The 26,019-nt window shown below is 42.9% G+C and overlaps 1 protein-coding gene and 1 long non-coding RNA gene across 4 annotated transcripts in view; both read left to right on the top strand.

Moving 5' to 3' along the window:
• myo16 (myosin XVI) overlaps window positions 1-10,019 on the top strand; it is a 774,098-nt gene extending 764,079 nt beyond the window's left edge. For both annotated transcript variants that reach the window (XM_051926297.1, XM_051926296.1), the window contains exon 35: window positions 8,608-10,019. In XM_051926297.1, coding sequence (XP_051782257.1) covers window positions 8,608-8,799 — 192 coding nt within the window. In that variant the 3' untranslated portion in view covers window positions 8,800-10,019. The remainder of the gene's footprint in view (window positions 1-8,607) is intronic.
• A 4,519-nt stretch (window positions 10,020-14,538) lies between these two features.
• LOC127527465 (uncharacterized) lies at window positions 14,539-16,481 on the top strand. 2 transcript variants are annotated; one of them, XR_007934760.1, is made up of 2 exons: window positions 14,539-14,788; window positions 15,963-16,481. It is a non-coding gene; the product is annotated as an uncharacterized LOC127527465 (long non-coding RNA). The 2 variants fall into 2 exon arrangements; XR_007934761.1 differs by having other exon boundaries at window positions 15,968-16,481.
• Window positions 16,482-26,019: the final 9,538 nt, after the last annotated feature.

The following is a 26,019-nucleotide window of genomic DNA, read 5'->3' on the forward strand; positions in this document are numbered from 1 at the left end:
CATCTTCAGTCCCATTTAAACTATTGGAAATGGATTCGGGTTCGATCTTCTGCCAGGCGGTCGCAACCCATTTTCCTAAAAGTGAGACTGGGGGTTTTATTTATTTTTCCTGTAGGTGTTAATGGGTGATTGCCCGCTAATAGCCAATTGTTGTATTCTTTTCTTAAGTTATCTTTAAACGGTTTATTAACCACCACATCCAAGACTTGCAGCTGGGATGTCATACCACCCAGTATTATTACAAGATCGGAATTCAATGTTTAAATTTTTTTCCTTAACACCTGACATGAGGTGGCCTCGAAATGCATCAAGGACTAGCATGGAGCGAGTGTTTCTCAGAGAACCTGGCCGTTTTCCGCATATCACATTCAACCAGTCTAATACCAATTCCTCTGTCATCCAACCTTTTTCTTGGACCCGAAAAATGATTCCAGGATGCAGCTTTTCTTTGGGCATTGTTTTACGTTTCAATATAACGTAAAGTCGAAGTTTTTGTCCATCGGCATAACAGTAATTCTGGACTTTTCGTAACCAGTTGACTTCAATAAGACCGATTTTTTTTACCTTTCTTATTTACCGTAAGGTTGGAAGGCATGTCAAAATAGACAGGTGTTTGGTCTGCATTTCCGATATTTCCAAGATTGTAGTTGTGCTTTTTGCGTAATGTTATAATATGCCGCTGAAAATTCAACAATTTTTCACTAAAGTCGCCAGGAAGTTTTTGCGCGAGAGTTGTCCACCGTCGTAGTGATAAACCGTTCCATTTCATCATTCTTTTACACCAACCCATACTTGCTTTAAAGTCCATTTTAGGGTTGTTTAAATTAGCAGCCTCTTCTAACGCTTTAAATTTTATAACTTCACAGGATATTGGGAATCCTTCATTTCGCTTTTCTATTACGAATTTTACCACTCGCTGCTCAGCTTCTTTAAACCTTCCTATTTTGGGTCCACTAAAAGATTTTCTTGAGGAATTTGCATTCATATATTTCATTAAAGTTTTTCTGAGCCACAGCCAGAAGTTATTGGAAAGAGTAGTGGAAGCTCGGTTAAGATGGGAGGTGATGATTAGTGAGCTGCAGGATGGTTTCGTGCCAAGAAAGAGCACCACAGATGTGATGTTTGCTCTGAGGATGTTGATGGAGAAGTTTAGAGAAGGCCAGAAGGAGTTGCATTGCATCTTTGTGGACCTGGAGAAAGTATATGACAGGGTGACTAGAGAGGAGCTGTGGTATTGTATGAGGGAGTCTGGAGTGGCAGAGAAGTAGGTAAGAGTTGTACAGGATATGTACGAGGGAAGTGTGACAGTGGTGAGGTCTGTGGTAGGAGTGACGGAGGAGGGATTACATCAGGGATCGGCTCTGAGCCCTTTCTTATTTGTAATGGTGATGGACAGGTTGACAGACAAGATTAGACAGGCAGGAGTCTGTATAGACTGTGATGATTTCTGATGACATTGTGATCTGTAGCGAGAGTAGGGAGCAGGTCGAGGAGACCATGGAGAGGTGGAGATATTAGATAGATAGATAGATAGATAGATAGATAGATAGATAGATAGATAGATAGATAGATAGATAGATAGATAGATAGATACTTTATTAATCCCAAGGGGAAATTCACAAGAGAGGAGAGGAATGAAGGTCAGTAGGACCACAAAGACAGAATACATGTGTGTAAATGAGAAGGAGGTCAGTGGAATGGTGAGGATGCAGGGAGTAGAGCTGGCGAAGGTGGATGAGTTTAAATACTTGGGATCAACAGTACAGAGTAATGGGGATTGTGGAAGAGAAGTGAAGAAGAGAGTGCAGGCAGGGTGGAGTGGGTGGAGAAGAGTGTCAGGAGTGATTTTTGACAGATGGGTATCAGCGAGAGTGAAAGGGAAGGTCTACAGGACGGTAGTGAGACCAGCTATGTTATATGGGTTGGAGATGGTGGCACTGACCAGAAAGCAGGAGACAGAGCTGGAGGTAACAGAGTTAAAGATGCTAAGGTTTGCATTGAGTGTGATGAGGATGGACAGGATTAGAAATGAGGACATTAGAAGGTCAGCTCAGGTTGGGAGACAAAGTCAGTGAGGCGAGATTGCGTTGGTTTGGAGATGTACAGAGGAGAGACGCTGGGTAGACTGGGAGAAGGGTGCTAAGGATAGAGCTGCCAGGGAAGAGGATAAGAGGAAGGCCTAAGAGAAGGTTTATGGATATGGTGAGAGAGGACATGCAGGTGATGGGTGTAACAGAGCAAGATGACGAGGACAGAAAGATATGGAAGAAGATGATCCACTGTGGCAACCCCTAACGGGAGCAGCCGAAAGAAGAATATCTGGAGTGACCCAATGCTTGTAGGGAGCTCCTGCATTAGACAGAAGTGGCAGTGAGAGACAAAGGAGCAAGGCGAGGCGATGACTGGGAGCCCATGCTGACATTTGGTGACAGTGAGCCTGGTGAGGAAAAGTTGGCCGGACCTGTCATTTGGGGCATCAGATTTTACAAAGGAATTACGGAGTTTTTAGAAACGCTTCCTGCCTGTGATTTTAATGGGGTATTTATTGAACTGGTTTTTAACCTCCATGGTCACTTAATTTTATGGATTATTTATTTTTTGGAGGCTTGCACCGCTCTTTCCGAACACTGCTCGCACTTTCGTTTCGGTCGGATTTTAATCAAAGCACTCAGCACTTTTTACACCAACCCCTTGCCATAAGTGTGTGTGTGTGTCTTCGTATGCCCGGCTCATCTCGGTGTACGACTATCGATGGTTTCGGGTTGGAAGGGCTCCCAAATGCAACTGGAGCGTGGAGCTAACCCGGACTGCCACATATTTGCCCACCCCACCGCCCCAATCCCTCTCCTCGGTTAAGCTACTTTACACAAGGAGGTTGTAATAAACAAGAAAGACAGACAAGAATTAAGTCTGTCCCAAATGGTGCTGTCCTCATCACTGAAACTCTGGGGGTAGAACTGGTTTGTCCAGCTTCCTCACTCTTTTAACATCACAAATAAAGACATACAAAATATTTATTCACTTCCACGCTAGAAATCGCTCATTTCACACTCCACTACATCCACTTTCATCTTAGGCTTTCTATGCTTCTTGGCGCTATAGTAATTAACTGAAATCAGGTGGAGCGTGAAGAGTCCCTGGGACGCCGAGTGTTCTTGACATATCGCTCGTGTCACTGTGACCTTTAGCAGGCTGAACATTAGTACGTTTATTTTCTTCCTTTTTTTCTCTTCTTTTTACCAGACACTTAGAAAAGCAAACTAGTATCTCGACTCAGCTTGCTTTAAGAGCCTTCTGTCAAGGACACGGCAATCAGTGGCATTTAAATACAGGTGGAGAAAGGAACATTGCGTGCCTTTCACACGTTTTCATTTTTATTATTTTACCGAGGCACAGAGCCATTTTGCCCATAATGAATTTTCACAGTAATAAAACCCATTTAAGATTGACATGCCGGGGCTGTCTTGTCGTCGTGTGGCGTGCGCCTGAGAGTTGCATCAATCAGACCTCTCATAATAAAAACAAAATGTGAAAAACAATATTGTTACTAAATGTGGCTCTGCGTGCGCGACACAAACCGCTGCCGCCACCGCCGCCATCATAAGCTTCTCGTCATACACATTTCATTGTATGTTGACCCTGTGTTAACCTATATATGACAAATAAACCTAAACCTATAAACCTCCTTGCAATCACTTAGTTGGAAGGGAACGCTCTGTGAGAATGGGGAATGATCTGAGCCATCCCATATGGAATGGAGGAATGATGAACCGGCCAGCCATCAGATTGCCAGCACAGCCACCCGTGGCATTTCTGGAGTGACAATTGTAGTGGAGCCGTGCAAGACCTGAGGTTAGATTCATGAAACTTGCATCAAACTAAAAGAGGCCTGAAATGTGCGTACGCAACTTTACACAAAATAATAATAATAATAATAACACATCTTTAGATTTATATTGTGCTTTTCTCGTCAGTGAGTGGGGAGCCACTTCAACCACCACTAATGTGTAGCACCCACCTGAATGATGTGGCGGCAGCCATTTTTGCACCAGTATGCTCATTAGGTGGTGAAGTGTTGAGGGAGAGCTAGATAGTTAGAGACAGGGGATGATTAGGGGGACAACATGACCAGGCCATGGTTGAGACATCTTAGCCTGGATATCAGGAAACACCCAACTCTTTACGAAGGATGCCCACATAGACTCAGGACCTCAATTGTATGTCTTAACCCGAAGGACGGTGCCATATCTACAGCACGGTGTCCCCATCACTGCACTGGGGTTTTAGAATTCACATTCAGACCACTGGGTATGCACCCCCTGCTGGCCTCACCAACACCTCTACCAGCAGCAACACCAAGCTTTTCCTAGATGGTCTCCCATTCAAGTACTGGCCGGGCCTGAACAGGCTTAGCTTCAGGTGGGTGACCTCTTCTGATGTGCAGGTGGCGTGGCTCCTGGAAAAGTGCCCTGGCACAGTATGTGGAGAACAAGTCAAGGAAGGTTATGCTTAAGTTATATAACACACATCTGGAGTCCTGTGTGCCATTTTGGTCTCCATATTATAAAAAAGACATAGCAGCACTAGAGAAAGTTCAGAGAAGAGCGACTAGGCTGAGTCCAGGGCTACAGGGGGCAACAGTTATGAGGAAAGATTAAAAGAGCTGAGCCTTTACAGGAGATGAAGAGCAGACATGACTTGAAGTGTTTAACATGATGAAGGGAATTAGTCCGGTGGATCAAGAACATGTGGACACAGTTGGAAACTTCTTTTTTTTATGTACCGTAATTCATTGAGTGGAAGTCCAAGAGCGCTGTGAACAATTCTAAGTTAAAATACAAATACAGATTATATAGTCATCAGTCAGTCATTGTCCAACCCGCCATAGCCTAACACAGGGTCACGGGGGTCTGCTGGAGCCAATCCCAACCAACACAGGGCATAAGGCAGGAACAAACACCGGGCAGGGCGCCAGCCCACTGCAGGGCACACACACACCAAGCACAATTTAGGATCACCAACGCACCTAACCTGCATGTCTTTGGACTGTGGGAGTAAACCCACGCAGACACGGGGAGAACATGCAAACTTCACACAGGGAGGACCCGGGAAGCGGACCCAGGTCTCCTTACTGCGAGGCAGCAGTGCTACCATTGCGCCACCGTGCCACCCCCCCAGTAAATATAATATATATATATATATATATATATATATATATATATATATATATATATATATACAGTGCATCCGGAAAGTATTCACAGCGCATCACTTTTTCCACATTTTGTTATGTTACAGCCTCATTCCAAAATGGATTAAATTCATTTTTTTCCTCAGAATTCTACACACAACACCCCATAATGACAACGTGAAAAATCTCATGTCCATAAGTATTCTCAGCCTTTGCTCAATACTTTGTCGATGCACCTTTGGCAGCAATTCCAGCCTCAAGTCTTGTTGAATATGATGCCACAAGCTTGGCACACCTATCCTTGGCCAGTTTTGCCCATTCCTCTTTGCAGCACCTCTCAAGCTCCATCAGGTTGGATGGGAAGCGTCGGTGCACAGCCATTTTAAGATCTCTCCAGAGATGTTCAATCGGATTCAAGTCTGGGCTCTGGCTGGGCCACTCAAGGACATTCACAGAGTTGTCCTGAGGCCACTCCTTTGATATCTTGGCTGTGTGCTTAGGGTCGTTGTCCTACTGAAAGATGAACCGTCACCCCAGTCTGAGGTCAAGAGCGCTCTGGAGCAGGTTTTTCATCCAGGATGTCTCTGTACATTGCTGCAGTCATCTTTCCCTTTATCCTGACTAGTCACCCAGTTCCTGCCGCTGAAAAACATCCCCACAGCATGATGCCAGGTTTCCTCCAAACGTGACGCCTGGCATTCACACCATTTCTCATGGTCTGAGAGTCCTTCAGGTGCCTTTTGGCAAACTCCAGGTGGGCTGCCATGTGCCTTTTACTAAGGAGTGGCTTCCGTCTGGCCACTCTACCATACAGGCCTGATTGGTGGATTGCTGCAGAGATGGTTGTCCTTCTGGAAGGTTCTCCTCTCTCCACAGAGGACTTCTGGAGCTCTGACAGAGTGACCATCGGGTTCTTGGTCACCTCCCTGACTAAGGCCCTTCTCCCCTGATCGCTCAGTTTAGATGGCCGAAAACATAGTCCAATCAACCAATCAAAAAACAGCACTCACTGGAGTCCACCCCCTCAGCTTTGATGAGTGAAAGTGACAGTTTGAAATCAATGTCTCTGTCAGAATGCAATTTATTGTGAATAAAGGTACACTAATGAGAGTTTGTCTTTATAGATAGATAGAGATCTATTATATAGTGCATTTCATATCTATCTATCTATCTATCTATCTATCTATCTATCTATCTATCTATCTATTATATAGTGCCTTTCCTATCTATCTATCTATCTATCTATTATATAGTGCCTTTCACATCTATCTATCTATCTATTATATAGTGCCTTTCATATCTATCTATCATATAGTGCCTTTCACATCTATCTATCTATCTATTATATAGGGCCTTTCACATCTGTCTATCTATTATATAACAACAACAACAACATTTATTTCTATAGTACATTTTCATACAAAAAGTAGCTCAAAGTGCTTTACATAATGAAGAAAAGAAAAATAAAAGACAAAATAAGAAATTAAAATAAGACAACATTAGTTAACATAGAAAAGGAGTAAGGTTCGATGGCCAGGGTGGACAGAAAAAACAAAAAAAAGCTCCAGACGGCTGGAGAAAAAAATAAAATCTGTAGGGGTTCCAGGCCATGAGACCACCCAGTCCCCTCTGGGCATTCTACCTAACATAAATGAAATAGTCCTCTTTGTAGTTAGGGTTCTCACGGAGTGACTTGATTCTGATGGTATATATAGTGCCTTTCCTATCTATCTATCTATCTATCTATCTATCTATCTATCTATCTATCTATCTATCTATCTATCTATCTATCTATCTATCTATCTAATATAGTGCCTTTCACATCTATCTATCTATCTATCTATCTATCTATCTATCTATCTATCTATCTATCTATCTATCTATCTATCTATCTATCTATCTATCTATCTATCTATCTATCATATAGTGTCTTTGATGTATTTACCTCTTACATAGTTCCTTTAATTCCTATCTATTCCATATGTAGCACCTTTCTTGCCTACTGTGCCAGTCGAAGCCCATATGGATCCCGAGATGGCATCTGGAGTGCCGGCCCATTGAGTTTCATTAACGGCCCTCCTTGGTGTCCATAGCACACACTCAGTATTCTTGTTAGACTTCTACAGTTGGGGTTCCCCTTGGTGTCCAGATTGTGCTCCCCATGCGTTACCTAAATGACACCCCTTTGGTGTCCATAGCACGGCTTGATGGGGGTTTGAAGGATTCCGGAATGCGCGCCCCTTTACCCTTATAAGCGGCGCTCCTCAGATCAGATACCACCCAATGGTTTGATTGGCTCTGCTTGTCTTTTATGCTGTGCCTTCCACATCTCTCCACGTTCTTCCCAGTTCCTTTCATAGCTATTTATCTGTTGTAAAGTGCCTTTGAATTATTTATATCTTTACCGTCCCTCTCTGTGTTTTTTCCTTTTTATTCTGAGATACCTTCAGTGAATAAAACAAAATTCTGCACATAATGTTTGGGAGAAGCAGATGTGTCCCCCAGCGATGGATTGGCCAGTTTTTCCATTCTTTGCTTTGGCCCCAGTGCTGCACTTCAGTATACCATTCGTGTCAAAATTAAATATGTGAAACAATAATTAATAAATGAATAAGCACGGTAACACATCTTGTCACACACGTGCGCATGGGAGGCAACTGAAGGGCTCACAAAAGGATGATTCCATGCTAAACCAGGGGGTGATAGACTGCACTGATCCTTCCTCTTTTTCATTGGCAGACCAACCACGAGAAATTTGGCCTGGACTTGATAACGTCACTTCCGTTTCCAGGCCCGATGATGTCACTTCCGGTTCCGCCATGTTTGCCTGTCTGCTTGTTCTATTGTTAGACTGAAGTCTGTTGAGACCTTTTTCATTGAACCAGTCGTTGGCAGCCTATCTCAAGTATACGGATGGCTGCCCCCAAACCTTTTCCTGTGTTTGTCGAATACAAAAAGAAATTGTGAGAAAAATGCGCCCACAAGGTCTTCATTGTGTCTACACTCTACGTACTGTAGATACCTTATATTTAATTATCGACAATGATCTTTATTTAACAGTGAGACTTTTCTGAATGTCTTTTTTATGTCAAATGTCATGATGGTCTCGACGCTTGTCAATCAAGACATAGACCATACTGTAAGGCGGAGCCTGCTCCTATTGGTTAATCCTTTGCTGTCGATAACGTTTGAACTCTCCCCGTTTGGATTTGTCCTTCTTGGCCTGCTGGTGAGAGGCTTTCCATTTGTTTCTTGACGTCGACTCTTTTGTTGATCAGCTTTCTTAAATACGTTTTGACACGATAAAATGTGTGAATGGCTTGGGGGCTGAACACTGGAGAGTGCGGTGAACGTCAGCTGCAGATACCCGTGAAAGTTGATGTGTGTCATTTATTCGGTCTGCTTTCTCTCCACAGGTCATTCATCAGCTGCGCCTTTCCAAGAACGAAAGTACGGCTCTGCATGAGTTGCTGGAGTGGCGGCGGAAGTTGTGCGAGGAGAGCGAAGATTGGCAGAAGATCCTCCGTAAATCTGAATCCAAGCCGGCTGCCCCTGCCCCTCCACCGCCACCGCCTTGCAAGAAGCCTGCCCTGTTGAAGAAGGTCTGAGGCCGGGACATCGGGCCAACTCGGAGACACAATCAGACTCTGGTGCCTGTCTCGCCGTGACAGGGATGACACTTTGGGACGTGTAAATAGGTTGGACGGCCCACTTGTGGAGCCTGCAGGTACTTACTGTATGCACAAGAATTTCTTACCGGACGGAAGCCTCGAAATGGGCAGCGAACAGGTGCGCCATCTAGTGGCCGAGCAGTAAAGTGCTGTTGCGTAGCCAAGGGCTCCGAGTGGGCACCCAGAATGAACTGCTTTGATGGTTTCAGTTCCAGCAGCACCTGCCACGGACCCTCAAAAGAATCTTCAGAGCCTTTCCGGTGGACCTCTCGACACTCCTAGCATGGAGGACTTCTACACTGCCACTTTTTTCGGAACGGTGCAACACAGACTCAACTGCCTTTACATCGGTGGAGCATCACCTTGACTTCATGTACTGCTTCACCCTGTCACACCCCTTGGATTATTATAAATGACTTTTACAAGGTGGCGTCATGGGGGTCATTTCACAGACTTCCTTAAACTCCCCGTTGATGCTGTCGGCGTCCTGCTGCATGCACGTCACAGCCAAGACATATCGTAGCCTTAAACTGCGATGTAATTAATGAGCACATTAAGCCGTCGTCATTCCAACACATGGAGATGCCAGCTCACCTTTCTTCACCTCAGCAGCTCCTCCTTGGTGCCCTGAATCTCCAACTACAGTCCTCTTTTAGACCTTCAGTTGAAGAGCCACAAAAGTAAATGATCTCACGCAGCTTGAGGACGGGCTGGAATCACCTTGACGGAAATATTAAAGGCGCTATTCCACCCAGAAATGATCATTTTATTATGTGTTACCCCGTGTGCTTTGTAGTGATGGACGAGAAGAAACTTGGAAACGTTACTTGGAAACTTGCCGACCTCCAGTCCTGAAATAATGGTGGCCCACACAGGGCAAGCTGAACCTTTCCATTTTGGCCACACGTTATTTTTATTTTCAATTTGAAAAATTACCGACCCGCAGTGAGAACGTCGGCGATCTAAATTTTCGTAAAAGTTGCACACCTCAACCAAACGATGCCAAGGAAATGTCCGTAAATGATATGACGATTCTCCTTTGATGTTTCCCCGTCATTCAGAATCAGAATTCCCCAAGTTTCAAAACCTCAGAATAGACACATAAAGTAATTGAGCAGAATTCCTTCAGGATGAAGCATAACAACTTTATATTCTAGAAAGTTGATTCAGTTCATCTGGACAGAGTTCTTTTCCAGGGAGATACGTTACATCACTCGTCCAAGTGACTTCCTCAGTCTCAGCTGACTGCAGGTTTCTCCCACCTTATAAACAGTACCTTTGCATAATGACCGAAACTACCAGCATTGACTAACAATGGGCCGTGTGATCAATGATATGCAAATTGTCCATTGATCAACGGCCATGAGTACCATTCACAGAGAGTTGGGGAATGGCTGCAATCACAGCATTGTAAGATGGTGATAGATGTACCCTTAGGCCCCCTCCTCGGTTCAGAGATGGTCGTTCCTTTTTCACGTAAATGGCCTCCTTGGCTCCTCGTTCAAACCAGCGTTCCTCCCTGTCCAGGATGTGCACATCTTCATCACTGAAAGAGTGACCACTGTCCTGTAGGTGTGAATAGACTGTGGAGTCCTGATGAGGTAGCTCTTCTGTGTGGTGCCATCTGCTTCGCCAGTGGTTGTTTGGTTTCCCCGATGTATAATTCACAGCAATCCTCTTGGCACTTAACTGCGTAACTTTATAAAACCTATCAACAGTCGCGCGTGACACAAGTCACATGGGATTTTTTTTGTGGACGCGTTTTTGTATTCTCCAGCGTTGGTGACCAGAGACGCCTGTTCTATCAGAAACTTTGCTATCTCCGTTCTGCAGTAAAACATCTGTCTATACATTTGAAACGCCTAGGGGGTTGCGTCCATCAGTAGGGCTGGTTAATACCGCGGCTCTTTGACATTCCACACGTACTCAACGATACAGAATGCAAGAATGACAATGACGGGGAAGCGTATGCAGACAAACGGGGAGATCGTCAAATACTCGCAACTTCAGCCCTCAAGCAGACATTGCCTTTACGTCTCTACATCAATGTTTGGTAGAGGAGAACCGAAATTTTGATTGGCGATGTGCTCACCGTGGATTGGTGATTTTTTTAAATCGAAAATAACAGAACGTGTGACCAACAAGGAATCATCTTTATGTGGGGACCGGTGGTCCACTTGTTTCCTACTGACATTCAAAGCTGTTCTCGGCCATCACTACAAACTTCATGGGGTATGCTTTACATTAAAAAAAAATTTGGGTAGAGTCCCCTCTTACATTAATATTTCTAGTGTATATTGTGACCCAGAATGGAAACGCCTAACCGTTACAAGAAAAGCACAAACACAATGGAGAAAGAGTTGGGGTACCGATTGGTTACCCCATAATGGGGTACCTCCATAATATAAGGAAAGCACGAAAATACAAACAATGACTTTGCAGGTCGTAGTAAATCTGATTATTTTAACCAATAAGTCGCCGCTGGTGTGGTGACGTTGCACACTCAGTCATGGGTTCCACAACGAACATCGACTATTAGCATCAATTTTCATTACATCCTGTCCAGGGAGGAAGAGATAGGACTTCTAATTTAGCTGCAGATATGATATGATGTCATTAGTCTTGTGGCAGGTCTGTCATAGAGGGAAAAAGAGGAGAAGGTGTTGCCAACAGCGCCCTCCCTTGTCAGGGGTGGCATTGCGCTTTATCCCGTAGTCTTGTAGTTGTCCCTAACTGGCGTATGTCCAAGACAGTATATGAATGTGAAACATCTAAAGGCTGACTTATACTTCTGCGTCATCCCTACACCGCGACTACGCCGTTGAATGCAGTTTATACTTCTGCGTTGCGAATTCCAGAACGCTGCTTGGTGGTGTTGGTAGCATGTAAGAAAAGCGAATGATCCGTTGGAATGCAGGCAGTTTTGCTCCTCCTGGATCTCCGCTCCTCTTGCTACGTATTTTCTTATGTAGGAGAGCGTATTTGTCCCCGAAAGTGTTTCTCATACATTCGCCGATTATCTCATGCCACAAATTGGCCACCAACTGATTGTCTTTGCAGGGTTGCGATGAAGTATCATATAAAAGTTGTATGTTTTCTGACTTCCCTCAACAAGTCCTCCCTCGATCTCCTCCAAGTCTAATTCAGTATATTGGAAGATGTGTGAAATGGTGTTTTGGGAAATGCATAGTAACCTAATTGGCTAGTAAGAGGGTCTGCATAGGATCCACGTTGACATGACACGTAGTCACATTTTTTAGCATCAGGCTACCCCATTGGATGCAAAAGTATAAATCAGCCTTTCGAGTCAACACTCAGGACAGCTTCAGTGCTTCATGTGTCGTGAGTCCTGAACAGTGGAGTAGGAATTTTTCGCCGTTCTTCATGTGAAGAGTGAAGGAGGTAGAAGTCTTCTTCGCTTTCTCTACTCCCATAATGCTCCAGTTATATTTAGATATGGCACTTGAAGGCCTTTGAGGTCATCCTGGGGTTCATGAAGCCACACAATGTCATCCTGCAATAAGGGAATGTCACTAGGGTTACATCGTAGGGTTCAGTAACACGGCCACAACCGTACAGAGCATTCATCAGATCTCATGACTCCCCTGAGGTGGTGGCCATTACCTCTACGGATTCCCCACCCTGTTGAACATCTGGTCACAGACACTGTAGACTGAAGGTGTCCTCTGCCTTTCTCCAGATGCTTACACTTAACGCTTGCCCAATCATAGCCTGCCCTCAGGTTACATCTGAGTGGGCATTCAATGGGTTACTAGATGCTTGGTGGTGGCTTCATCATTCTGATTCAGAAAGTCTGACATAATGCCCTAAAATGTGGAGCAATCCAAGTCAGGCTGCCATTCACTTCCATACGTACACCCAGTTGAGTCCCCCATTAGTGTCTGCTGAACCAACGACTCCACCGTGACTTTCCCAAATGAGAGGCAATCACTGATTACCTTTCTGATGGCTGCAGTCCCCCTCAAATCAGCACAGCTCTGGCCCGTTTCTCAATTCACGTCAGAGCAGAAATTCACTTGACTGATTGGTGCTTGCTTGATGATGGCTCCAGTGTCTTTTCTACTAAAGAGATCCAAGTTGGGCTGCCGTTCACTTCCAAACATACATCCAGTCGAGTCCCCCATTAGTGTCTGCTGTACCAACAACTTAGCCATGACCTTCCCAAACCAGACCTTCTCCCTGGTTACCTGTCTGATGACTGCAGTTTCCATCATATCAATACGATTGTGGCCTGTCCCTCAGTTTTTGGCTGCTAGATACTTGATGGTGGCTCCATCATTCTAACTCAGAAGTTCTGACATGATGCTCTAAAATGTAGAGTGATCCAAGACGTTCACTTCTATAGATGCACCCCATCAAGTCTCCCATTAGTGTTTGCTGAACTGATGACTCCATCGTGACATTCCCAAGTAAGAGGAGCTCTCTGCTGACCTTCCTGATGACTGCAGTTCCCCCTCAAATCAACACAGTTCTGGCCTGTTTCTCAATTCATGTCAGAGCAGAAATTCACTTGACTGATTGGTGCTCGCTTGATGTTGGCTCCATTGTCTTTTCTACTAGAGCGATCCAAGTTGGGCTGCCGTTCACGTCCAAACATACACCCAGTCAAGTCGCCCATTAGTGTCTGCTGAACCGACAACTTTTCCACAACCTTCCCAAACCAGACGTTCTCCCTGCATACCTGTCTGATGACTACAGTTTCCATCAAATCAAATTCTTTACATTTCAAATAGCGCTTTTCTCACTACTCATGCAGGGAGGATCCCAGGAAGCAAGCCCACAATCTCCTTACTGCAAAGCTGATGCTGGGTGGCTTTTCTAACTAGAGTGGTCCAAGTCAGCCCACTGTTCACTTCCATACATACACCTAGACAAGTCTCTCATTACTGTCTGCTGAACCAGTGACACCACCGTGGAGGTACAGTTGGGACCTTCCCAAACGAAACCTTCTCCCTGGTTACCTTTCTGACGACTTCAGTTTCCATCAAATCGGTACAAGTGTGGCCTGTCCCTCAGTTTACCTCTGAGTGGGAATTTGCTTGACTACTTGGTGATGCTGCATGGTGGTGACTCCATCGTTCTAATTTAGAAGGCCTGACATGATGCTCTGAAAGGTGGAGTGATCCAAGTCGTGCTGCTGTTCACTTTTATATGTATACGTCACGTCAATTCTCCAATAATGTCTGTTGAACTGATAACCTCCTTGACCTTCCTAAACCAGAGGTTCTCGCTGCTCACCTTTCCGACGACTGCAGTTTCCATCAAATCGGCACAGTTGTGGCCTGTTCCTCAGTTTAAGTCTGAGAAAGATTTAATAATAATAATGATTCTTTACATTTCTATAACGCTTTCTCACTACTCACGCAGGGAGGACCCCAGGAAGCAAACCCACAATCTCCTTACTGCAAAGCTGATGCTGGGTGCTTGGTGTTTGGGGCGGGGGGGCTCCATTGTCTTTTTTAACTAGAGGGGTCCAAGTCAGCCCGCTGTTCACTTCCATACATACGCCCAGTCGGGTCTCTACTTACTGTTTGCTGAACCAGCGAGTCTGCCATGAAGGTACAGGTGGGACCTTCCCAAACCAGATGTTCTCCCAGCTCACCTTTCTGATGACTGCAGTTCCCATCAGATCAGCACAGTTGTGGTCTGTCCCTCAATTTACCTCTGAGCGGGAATTCGCTTGGCTTGGTGATACTTGGTGGAGGCTCCATCATTTTAATTCAGAAGTTCTGACATGATGCTCTGAAATGTAGAGTGATCCAAATCATTCACTTCCATACGCACGCCACGTCGAGTTCCCCATTAGCATCTGCTGAAACGGCGACTCCCCCATGACATTCCTAAACCAGAGGTTCTCGCTGCTCACCTTTCTGACGACTGCAGTTTCCATTAAATCAACACAGTTGTGGCCTGTCCCTCAGTTTACGCCTGACCGGGAATTCACTTGGCTTCTTGGAGATGCTCGGTGGTGACTCCATTGTTCTAATTCAGAAGTTCTGATGTGATGCTCTGAAATGTGGAGTGATCCAAGTCATTCACTTCCATAGATACGCCATGTCGAGTCCCCCATTAGCGTCTGCAGAACCGGTGACATTCCTAAACTAGAGGTTCTCGCTGCTCACCTTTCTGATGACTGCAGTTTCCATCAAATCGGCACAGTTGTGGCCTGTTCCTCAGTTTAAGTCTGAGAAGGACTTCATAATAATAATGATTCTTTACATTTCTGTAGCGCTTTTCTCACTTCTCACGCATGGAGGACCCCAGAAAGCAAACCCACAATCTCCTTAGTGAAAAGCTGCTGCTGGGTGCTTGGTGTGAGGCTCCACTGTCTTTTCTAACTGGAGGGGTCCACGTCAGCCCGCTGTTCACTTCCATGCATACGCCCAGTCGAGTCTGTCATTACTGTCTGCTGAACCAGTGACTCCACCGTGAAGGTACAGGTGGGACCTTCCCAAACCAAACGTTCTCTCAGCTCACCTTTCTGATGACTGCAGTAGGACTAACATGATGCTCTGAAATGTGGAGCAACCCAAGTCCTTCACTTCCATAGATACACCGTGTCAAGTCCCCCATTAGCGTCTGCCAAACCGACGACTCCACCTAAAACCAGATGTTCTCCCAGCTCACCTTTCTGATGACTGCAATTCCCATCAGATCAGCACAGTTGTCGGCTGTCCCTCAGTTCACCTCTGAGCGGGAATGCGCTTGGCTGCTTGGTGATGCTTGGCGGAGGCTCCATCATTCTACTTCAGAAGATCTGACATGATGCTCTCAAAATGTAGAGTGATCCAAGTCGTTCACTTCCGCACATACGCCACGACGAGTCCCCCATTAGCGTCTGCTGAACCAGCGACTCCCCTATGACATTCCTAAACCAGAGCTGCTCGTTTCTCACCTTTCTGACGACTGCAGTAGGACTGACAAGATGATCTCAAATGTGGAGTGACCCAAGTTCTTCACTTCCATATGTACACCATTTCGAATCCCCTATTAGCATCTGCTGAACCGGCAACTCCCCTATGACATTCCTAAACCAGAGCTGCTCACCTTTCTGACAACTGCAGTTCCTGTCAGATCAGCACAGTCCGTTTTTTCAGACTTCCATCCCTCGGTCGGCTTCAGCTGGACTGACGAGGACATCCCGTGTTGTGTCTTATAAGTTTCCTTATCGTGCGCGGTCCACATCCTTTGGGTGCTAAGTTATCTTGTATAATGTGAATATTCTCGATATAATATGTTCAATGGGATTGGTGGGGTAGGGAAGGAAATGGTGGAAGCGGTGGGATTTTTTTTTTTGCTTATTAAATTGAATGTCCATTAAGGAATTTCAACTAAATTAGAAACGCCACACGTGAAGCGTTTCAGGGCGGGTTTGGGTCTCTTGCTTTTTCTGCGCTGTGGTTGCTGGAGGGTTTTTAACGTACTGTAAAGCAATCCCTGTGCGTTATTGTTCTATACTGTATATTAGAGAATGTGTATTGTGCTACTTTTAGTAGACTCTAATTTATTTAATCTGATTTGTCAACAAATGTTCATTTTTTTCTGTTTTGAAGCATTTTTTTTTAATACAGCAATAAAGCACAATGGTGACATTTCCAGACCGTTGTAACCTGCCACATACTTAATCACGTCTGAAACACATTGAAATCCTCTTAGAGGATTGGCTTTGTCTTTCGTGTGCATGTGCATCGGTAATAAAAGGTCAGCGGGGGGTCATCGTGCGCTCAGAGCTCCGCTACTGTTTTATTTTTTTCTTATTTATGTTACAAGGGAGGCAACCGTCCACAGTGTTAGGCCAACACCAAAGTGATCGTAGCAATGGAGAGTCGCGGCTCTGATTGTTAACACACATCAAATCCCAGAGGGAGATGCAGGCAGAGGAAGAATTACACACAACTGAGAGGATTAACAGGTCAAGGGCCTTCAACATGAAGATTTAATTATAAAAAATTGGGAGTGCTCTCCCCTCGACTTCCTCGTATACTCAGATATGGGGGTGGATATTTGAGGAGTAAACTCCAAGACAATGATTATATTTTTATAGTATGTACATTGAAGAACCGTCAACAATATATAATAATAAATAATAAAATCAAATTAATAATATATTGAACAATTATTATAAAAGGCAAGCTGAATAAATCGGACTCTGCAGCTGCATGAATAAAAGGTAAAGTACCACTTCCGGTTAGCGGAGATAGCCCAAAAGTTGATAGTAATCTACATTTGGTACCTGATATTTATATGCAAAATTTGAGGGACCTAAGGGAAAGCATACTCAAGTTATTGTGTTTACACACACACAGACATAATGCCAAAACTCAGGGAGATCTAAAACATTGAGATTCCTCAAAATCTTGACATCGACTCTTTGGACGATTACAATACTTTGTCTATACTTCGTATACAAGAGAGTCAGGGAGGTCTAAAACGTTGATATTCCTCAAAATCTTTGGATGAATACAATACTTTGCCCATACTTCGTGAACGAGACAGTCAGGGAGGTCTAAAATGTCGAGATTGACATCAAATCTTTGGATGATTACAATACTTTGCCCGTACTTCGTATATGAGAGAATCAGGGAGGTCTAAAACATTGATATTCCTCAAAATCTCGACATAAAATCTTTGGATGATTACAGTACTTTGCCCATACTTTATGTACGTGACAGTCAGGGAAGTCTAAAATGTCGAGATTGACATCAAATCTTTGGATGATTACAATACTTTGCCTATACTTCACATACGAGATAGTCAGGGAGGTCTAAAATGTTGATATTCCTCAAAATCTCGACATCAAATCTTTGGACAATTACAATACTTTACCTATACTTCGTATACGAGAAAGTCAGGGCAGTCTAAAACGTTGAGATTCATCAAAATCTTTGGATGATTATAATACTTTGCCCATACTTTGTGTACAAGACAGTCAGGGAGGTCTAAAATGTCGAGATTAACATCATATCTTTGGATGATTACAATACTTTGCCCGTACTTCGTATATGAGAGAATCAGGGAGGTTTAAAACGTTGATATTCCTCAAAATCTCGACATAAAATCTTTGGATGATTACAGTACTTTGCCCATACTTTATGTACGTGACAGTCAGGGAAGTCTAAAATGTCGAGATTGACATCAAATCTTTGGATGATTACAATACTTTGCCTATACTTCACATACGAGATAGTCAGGGAGGTCTAAAATGTTGATATTCCTCAAAATCTCGACATCAAATCTTTGGACGATTACAATACTTTACCTATACTTCGTATACGAGAAAGTCAGGGCAGTCTAAAACGTTGAGATTCATCAAAATCTTTGGATGATTATAATACTTTGCCCATACTTTGTGTACAAGACAGTCAGGGAGGTCTAAAATGTCGAGATTAACATCATATCTTTGGATGATTACAATACTTTGCCCGTACTTCGTATATGAGAGAATCAGGGAGGTTTAAAACGTTGATATTCCTCAAAATCTCGACATAAAATCTTTGGATGATTACAGTACTTTGCCCATACTTTATGTACGTGACAGTCAGGGAAGTCTAAAATGTCGAGATTGACATCAAATCTTTGGATGATTACAATACTTTGCCTATACTTCACATACGAGATAGTCAGGGAGGTCTAAAATGTTGATATTCCTCAAAATCTCGACATCAAATCTTTGGACGATTACAATACTTTACCTATACTTCGTATACGAGAAAGTCAGGGCAGTCTAAAACGTTGAGATTCATCAAAATCTTTGGATGATTATAATACTTTGCCCATACTTTGTGTACAAGACAGTCAGGGAGGTCTAAAATGTCGAGATTAACATCATATCTTTGGATGATTACAATACTTTGCCCGTACTTCGTATATGAGAGAATCAGGGAGGTTTAAAACGTTGATATTCCTCAAAATCTCGACATAAAATCTTTGGATGATTACAGTACTTTGCCCATACTTTATGTACGTGACAGTCAGGGAAGTCTAAAATGTCGAGATTGACATCAAATCTTTGGATGATTACAATACTTTGCCTATACTTCACATACGAGATAGTCAGGGAGGTCTAAAATGTTGATATTCCTCAAAATCTCGACATCAAATCTTTGGACGATTACAATACTTTACCTATACTTCGTATACGAGAAAGTCAGGGCAGTCTAAAACGTTGAGATTCATCAAAATCTTTGGATGATTATAATACTTTGCCCATACTTTGTGTACAAGACAGTCAGGGAGGTCTAAAATGTCGAGATTAACATCATATCTTTGGATGATTACAATACTTTGCCCGTACTTCGTATATGAGAGAATCAGGGAGGTTTAAAACGTTGATATTCCTCAAAATCTCGACATAAAATCTTTGGATGATTACAGTACTTTGCCCATACTTTATGTACGTGACAGTCAGGGAAGTCTAAAATGTCGAGATTGACATCAAATCTTTGGATGATTACAATACTTTGCCTATACTTCACATACGAGATAGTCAGGGAGGTCTAAAATGTTGATATTCCTCAAAATCTCGACATCAAATCTTTGGACGATTACAATACTTTACCTATACTTCGTATACGAGAAAGTCAGGGCAGTCTAAAACGTTGAGATTCATCAAAATCTTTGGATGATTATAATACTTTGCCCATACTTTGTGTACAAGACAGTCAGGGAGGTCTAAAATGTCGAGATTAACATCATATCTTTGGATGATTACAATACTTTGCCCGTACTTCGTATATGAGAGAATCAGGGAGGTTTAAAAACGTTGATATTCCTCAAAATCTCGACATAAAATCTTTGGATGATTACAGTACTTTGCCCATACTTTATGTACGTGACAGTCAGGGAAGTCTAAAATGTCGAGATTGACATCAAATCTTTGGATGATTACAATACTTTGCCTATACTTCACATACGAGATAGTCAGGGAGGTCTAAAATGTTGATATTCCTCAAAATCTCGACATCAAATCTTTGGACGATTACAATACTTTACCTATACTTCGTATACGAGAAAGTCAGGGCAGTCTAAAACGTTGAGATTCATCAAAATCTTTGGATGATTATAATACTTTGCCCATACTTTGTGTACAAGACAGTCAGGGAGGTCTAAAATGTCGAGATTAACATCATATCTTTGGATGTTTACAATACTTTGCCTATACTTCACATGCAAGATAGTCAGGGAACTCTAAAAGTTTGAGATTCATCAAAATCTTTGGATGATTACAATACTTTGCCCGTACTTCATATATGAGAGAATCAGGGAGGTCTAAAACGTTGATATTCCTCAAAATCTCGACATCAAATTTTTGGACGATTAAAATACTTTGCCTTTACTTCGTATGCGAGACAGTCAGGGAGGTTTAAAACGTCAAGAGTCCTCTAAATCTCGACATCAGATCTTTGGATGATTACAATACTTTGCCTATATTCATATACGAGATAGTCAGGGAGCTCTGAAATGTTGATATTCCTCAAAATCTCGACATCGAATCTTTGGACGATTACAATACTTTACCTATACTTCGTACACGAGAAAGTCAGGGAGCTCTAAAACGTTGATATTCCTCAAAATCTCGACATCAAATTTTTGGACAATTAAAATACTTTGCCCATACTTCATGTACGATACAGTCAGGGAAGTCTAAAATGTCGAGATTGACATCAAATCTTTGGATGATTACAATATTTTGCCTATACTTCGTATGCGACACAGTCAGAGAGGTCTAAAATGTTGATATTCCTCAAAATCTCGACATCGAATCTTTAGACGATTACAATACTTTGCCTTTACTTCGTATGCGAGACAGTCAGGGAGGTCTAAAATGTCAAGAGTCCTCTAAATCTCGACATAAGATCTTTAGATGATTACAATACTTTGCCTATACTTCATATACGAGATAGTCAGGGAGCTCTGAAATGTTGATATTCCTCAAAATCTCGACATCGAATCTTTGGACGATTACAATACTTTACCTATACTTCGTACACGAGAAAGTCAGGGAGCTCTAAAACGTTGATATTCCTCAAAATCTCGACATCAAATTTTTGGACGATTAAAATACTTTGCCTTTACTTCGTATGCGAGACAGTCAGGGAGGTCTAAAACGTCAAGAGTCCTCTAAATCTCGACATCAGATCTTTAGATGATTACAATACTTTGCCTATACTTCATATACGAGATAGTCAGGGAGCTCTGAAATGTTGATATTCCTCAAAATCTCGACATCGAATCTTTGGACGATTACAATACTTTACCTATACTTCGTACACGAGAAAGTCAGGGGAGCTCTAAAACGTTGATATTCCTCAAAATCTCGACATCAAATTTTTGGACAATTAAAATACTTTGCCCATACTTCATGTACGATACAGTCAGGGAAGTCTAAAATGTCGAGATTGACATCAAATCTTTGGATGATTACAATATTTTGCCTATACTTCGTATGCGACACAGTCAGAGAGGTCTAAAATGTTGATATTCCTCAAAATCTCAACATCAAATCTTTGGACGATTACAATACTTTACCTATACTTCGTACACGAGAAAGTCAGGGAGCTCTAAAACGTTGATATTCCTCAAAATCTCGACATCAAATTTTTGGACGATTAAAATACTTTGCCTTTACTTCGTATGCGAGACAGTCAGGGAGGTCTAAAACGTCAAGAGTCCTCTAAATCTCGACATAAGATCTTTGCATGATTACAATACTTTGCCTAAACTTCACATATGAGATAGTCAGGGAGGTCTAAAATGTTGATATTCCTCAAAATCTCGACATCGAATCTTTGGACGATTACAATACTTTACCTTCGTATACGAGAAAGTCAGGGAGCTCTAAAACGTTGAGATTCATCAAAATCTTTGGATGATTACAATACTTTGCCCATATCTCGTATATGAGAGAATCAGGGAGGTCGAGAAAGTAAAAAAGAAAATAATAATTTAAAAGAATTTGTCCTCTGGCAAAAATGGGATTTGTTCTCATAATTTGCATTGCTCCTACAAGTTCTGGGTGGCACAGTGGGAAGGGGGGGGGTCTTTAAAAAGTCCTCACCCCTTGGACGTTTTCACTGTTTGTTGAATCCCAGTGAATTTCATGCTGCTGTTCTGATGCTGATCAGCAAAAAAAGTGAAAACAGACCTCTGCAATTGGTTGAAATTTGTTAGAAATGCAAAATTATTGATTGCGTGAGTCATTGGTTCTTAAACTACAGATGGCGACCCATTTTGGGTTGCGTGTCGTCTCAATTTGAGTCATAGTTCACGAAAGTGCGTCATGGGTGAGAGTCGAGAACAGTTTGTGTCGTATCTTCTGAGGGGTCGCCGCAGGCAGTTACACCAAACACCATTATGACCTGCTGATTCTTCAGCAGGGACCTCCTCCTCAGGTATGATGGTCTGTGGTGATTCTCCAAGAGGGAAATGGAATGAGAGTTGGCACCAATTCTCCATTTGGGAAACAGGATAAAGGTTGGTGGCAATTCTCCAAAGTGGGAAATGGGGATGACAGCAAATGGCAAAAGGACTGATGGTCAACGGCGATTCCCCATGAAGGCTGGCGGTGATTCAACAAGCAGGAAATGGGACAATGGTCAATGATGATTCTCCACTGGGGAAAAGGGATGAAGGTTGGTGGCAATTAAACAAGTGGCAAATGAGCTGATGGTCAGCGGTGAGGGAAATGGGATGACAGTTGGCACTAGTTTTCCAAAGGAGGAAACACAGTAAAGGTTGGCACTGATTCACCATAGGGGTTAAACAGAATGGTGGTCAATGGGGATTCTCCAAAGAGGTAAATGGGATGATGGACGAAGGTGATTCTCCAATTGGGAAATGGGATAAAGGTTGGCACCAATTCTCCAAGCGGGAAACAGGATGACAGTTGCCACCAATTATACAGTTGGGAAACGGGACGAAGGTTGGTAGCAATTCTCCAAAGTGGGAAATGGGATGACAGTTGGCACCAATTTTGCAAGGGGGGTAAGCGGGGTAAAGGTTGGCAGTGATTCGCCATGGGGGTGGGGGGGTGGGGAGCCGGATGATCATCAATGGCGATTCTCCAAAGGGGTAAATGGGATGATGGTCGACGGTGAGTCTCCAATTCGGAAATGGGATAAAGGTTGGTGCTGATTTTCCAAGCAGGTAACAGGAAAACAGTTGGCAGCAATTCTACAATTGGGATAATGGGATGAAGGTTGGCGCTGATTCTCCAAACAGGAGAATGGGAATATGATGGGCAGCAATTCAGGGTCCTGGAGACACAAAAAAGTCATAATTGGGTTGTGTGAAGAAAAAAACAACATTTTAAGACCCACTGGCGTAAGTATTCACTCCCTTGCAGTGGGTATTTAGCAGCTGGCAGGCATGACCGTGTAATGATAAGAGCTTCTTAGATGCTTATCTTTAATTCTGGTGTGTGTTTGTTTAATTGTGAAGATTTTGTTTTGGGGTTTTCAGGACATTCTGAATTATTTTATGAAAATGTATTTTTTATTCCCATCTCATTCTTTATTTACGTGACATGGCAGTCAGGATATGTCATGTGACTGCTATTGTTGCATCTACTACGTAACCAGATATGATGCTGAGAGTATAACGGCGGGTCTGTGGCACTTCATCTTTCAGATTGACAAATCCTTGAATGCCCCCTGTCAAGCCCCACCTGCTGTCATAATGTTTTGAATGAGCTGGATGCACAGGATGGTTCCGGAAGTTGGTTGGTAGCAACTGGTCATTTGTGGAGGTTGGTTTCTCTGCAATGGGGGGAATAATGGTGGTCAGTTGCATAGTGGGTGTTGATAGCTTTATGTTTGCTGAAAATGGTTTCCCTAGTGTGTGTGTGTGTGTGTGTGTGTGTGTGTGTGTGTGTGTGTGAGAGAGACAGATCATTTGCTTCTTTATTTTGCCTTTGTGGCCTGCAGAGGGCGCTCCTGCCACCCAAACCCGACACAGACAGACGCAGGGCACAACTTCAGCACCCGCTTTTTATTTTTATTCCTGTGGGAAATGCTTTGCCAGTTCACAGCACAAACACTCTTGTCTTCTTTTTCTCTCTCTTTCTCCTTCTCTCTGTCCGCCTCCACTCCTCCTACCAAGCTGTGTCTCCCTTCCTTCCGCCCAGAAGTCCTCTAAGCATCTGGTGACCTCCTTCTAGTAGAAGTGCTGTGACAAAGGGCTCAGCAGTACCTGGAGAACATCCTGGTGGTGCCCACAGAACTCAACAGGGCTGCGGTGGATTCAGAAAGTGCTGAGACCCCTTTACATTCCGGCACACTTTACTGGGTTGTAGATGTCATCTTAAATGGATACATTTGCCACTTTTGCCCATCCAGCCACACTCAATAACTCGTCATGACAAAGTGAAGACGTGTTTTATAAAAGGTTTTTTAAACTTCATTCAGAATCCCAAACTGAAATCTCTCGTTCTTTCAAGCATTCAGACCCGTTTGCTGTGGCCTGTCTGAATTGTACTGAGGTGTTTGCCTTCATTCTCGTGGAGATGTTTCTAAAACTTCATTGGAGCCCACCTGATGGCAAATTGAAATGGACATCGTTTAGAAATTTATTGTCACTTTATATCGGCAACCTGTTGTCACTTCGCAGGTCACTGGCCGACAAGACAAGGCGCTACAAACAGTCTTCATATGCTGTGGCTGCACTTGTATAACATCTATCTATCTATCTATCTATCTATCTATCTATCTATCTATCTATCTATCTATCTATCTATCTATCTATCACATAGTGCCTTTCACATCTATCTATCTATCTATTATATAGTGCCTTTCACATCTATCTATCTATTATATAGTGCCTTTCACATCTATCTATCTATCTATCTATCTATCATATAGTGCCTTTCACATCTATCTATCTATCATATAGTGCCTTTCACATCTATCTATCTATCTATTACATAGTGACTTTCCTATCTATCTATCTATCTATCTATCTATCTATCTATCTATCTATCTATCTATCTATCTATCTATCTATCTATTATATAGTGCCTTTCACATCTATCTATCTATCTATCTATCTATCTATCTATCTATCATATAGTGCCTTTCACATCTATCTATCTATCTATTACATAGTGACTTTCCTATCTATCTATCTATCTATCTATCTATCTATCTATCTATCTATCTATCTATCTATCTATCTATCTATCTATTATATAGTGCCTTTCACATCTATCTATCAATCTATCTATTATATAGTGCCTTTCACATCTGTTTATCTATTACATAGTGACTTTCCTATCTATCTATCTATCTATCTATCTATCTATCTATCTATCTATCTATCTATCTATCTATTGTGGAATGGGTGACCCAGGCACAGACAGGCAGACACGTTACAAGCCATCACCACACGTTTATTTACACAACTACTATATAGAAGTCAATAAGTGCACCTTGCTCCAATTCCCCACAGTCCCAAAGTCCAGGCTTCCTTCAGCCTCCTCTCTTCTCTTCCACACACTATTCAATGGGCCTCTCTTCGCCCACCTCCTTCTCCGACCTTGTCTGCCTCCTCACCCAACTCCAGCCTTGATTGTCGGGAGGCGGACCTTTATATAGGCAGCTGATTGCCGACCACACCCAGCCACCTGTGACACTATCTATCTATCTATCTATCTATCTATCTATCTATCTATCTATTGGAGGGTCCTACAATTAACACTATGGAATCTTGGAAAGTGAGAGGATGCCTGAGGAGTGGAGAAGAAGTGTATTGGTGCTGATATTTAAGAATAAGGGGGATGTGCAAGACTGCAGTAACTACAGGGGGATAAAACTGATGAGCCACAGCATGAAGTTATGGGAAAGAGAAGTGGAAGCTCAGTTCAGAAGTGAGATGATGATTAGTGAATAGCAGTTTGGTTTCATGCCAAGAAAGAGCACCACAGATGTGATGTTTGCTCTGAGGATGTTGATGGAGAAGTTTAGAGAAGGCCAGAAGGAGTTGCATTGTGTCTTTGTGGACCTGGAGAAAGTATATGACAGGGTGACTGAGAGGAGCTGTGGTACTGTATGAGGAAGTCGGGAGTGGCAGAGAAGTACGTAAGAGTTGTACAGGATATGTACGAGGGAAGTGTGACAGTGATGAGGTCTGCGGTAGGAGTGA

The sequence above is a fragment of the Erpetoichthys calabaricus genome, chromosome 4 (genome assembly GCF_900747795.2).
Source record: "Erpetoichthys calabaricus chromosome 4, fErpCal1.3, whole genome shotgun sequence".
Classification (NCBI taxonomy): domain Eukaryota; kingdom Metazoa; phylum Chordata; class Cladistia; order Polypteriformes; family Polypteridae; genus Erpetoichthys; species Erpetoichthys calabaricus.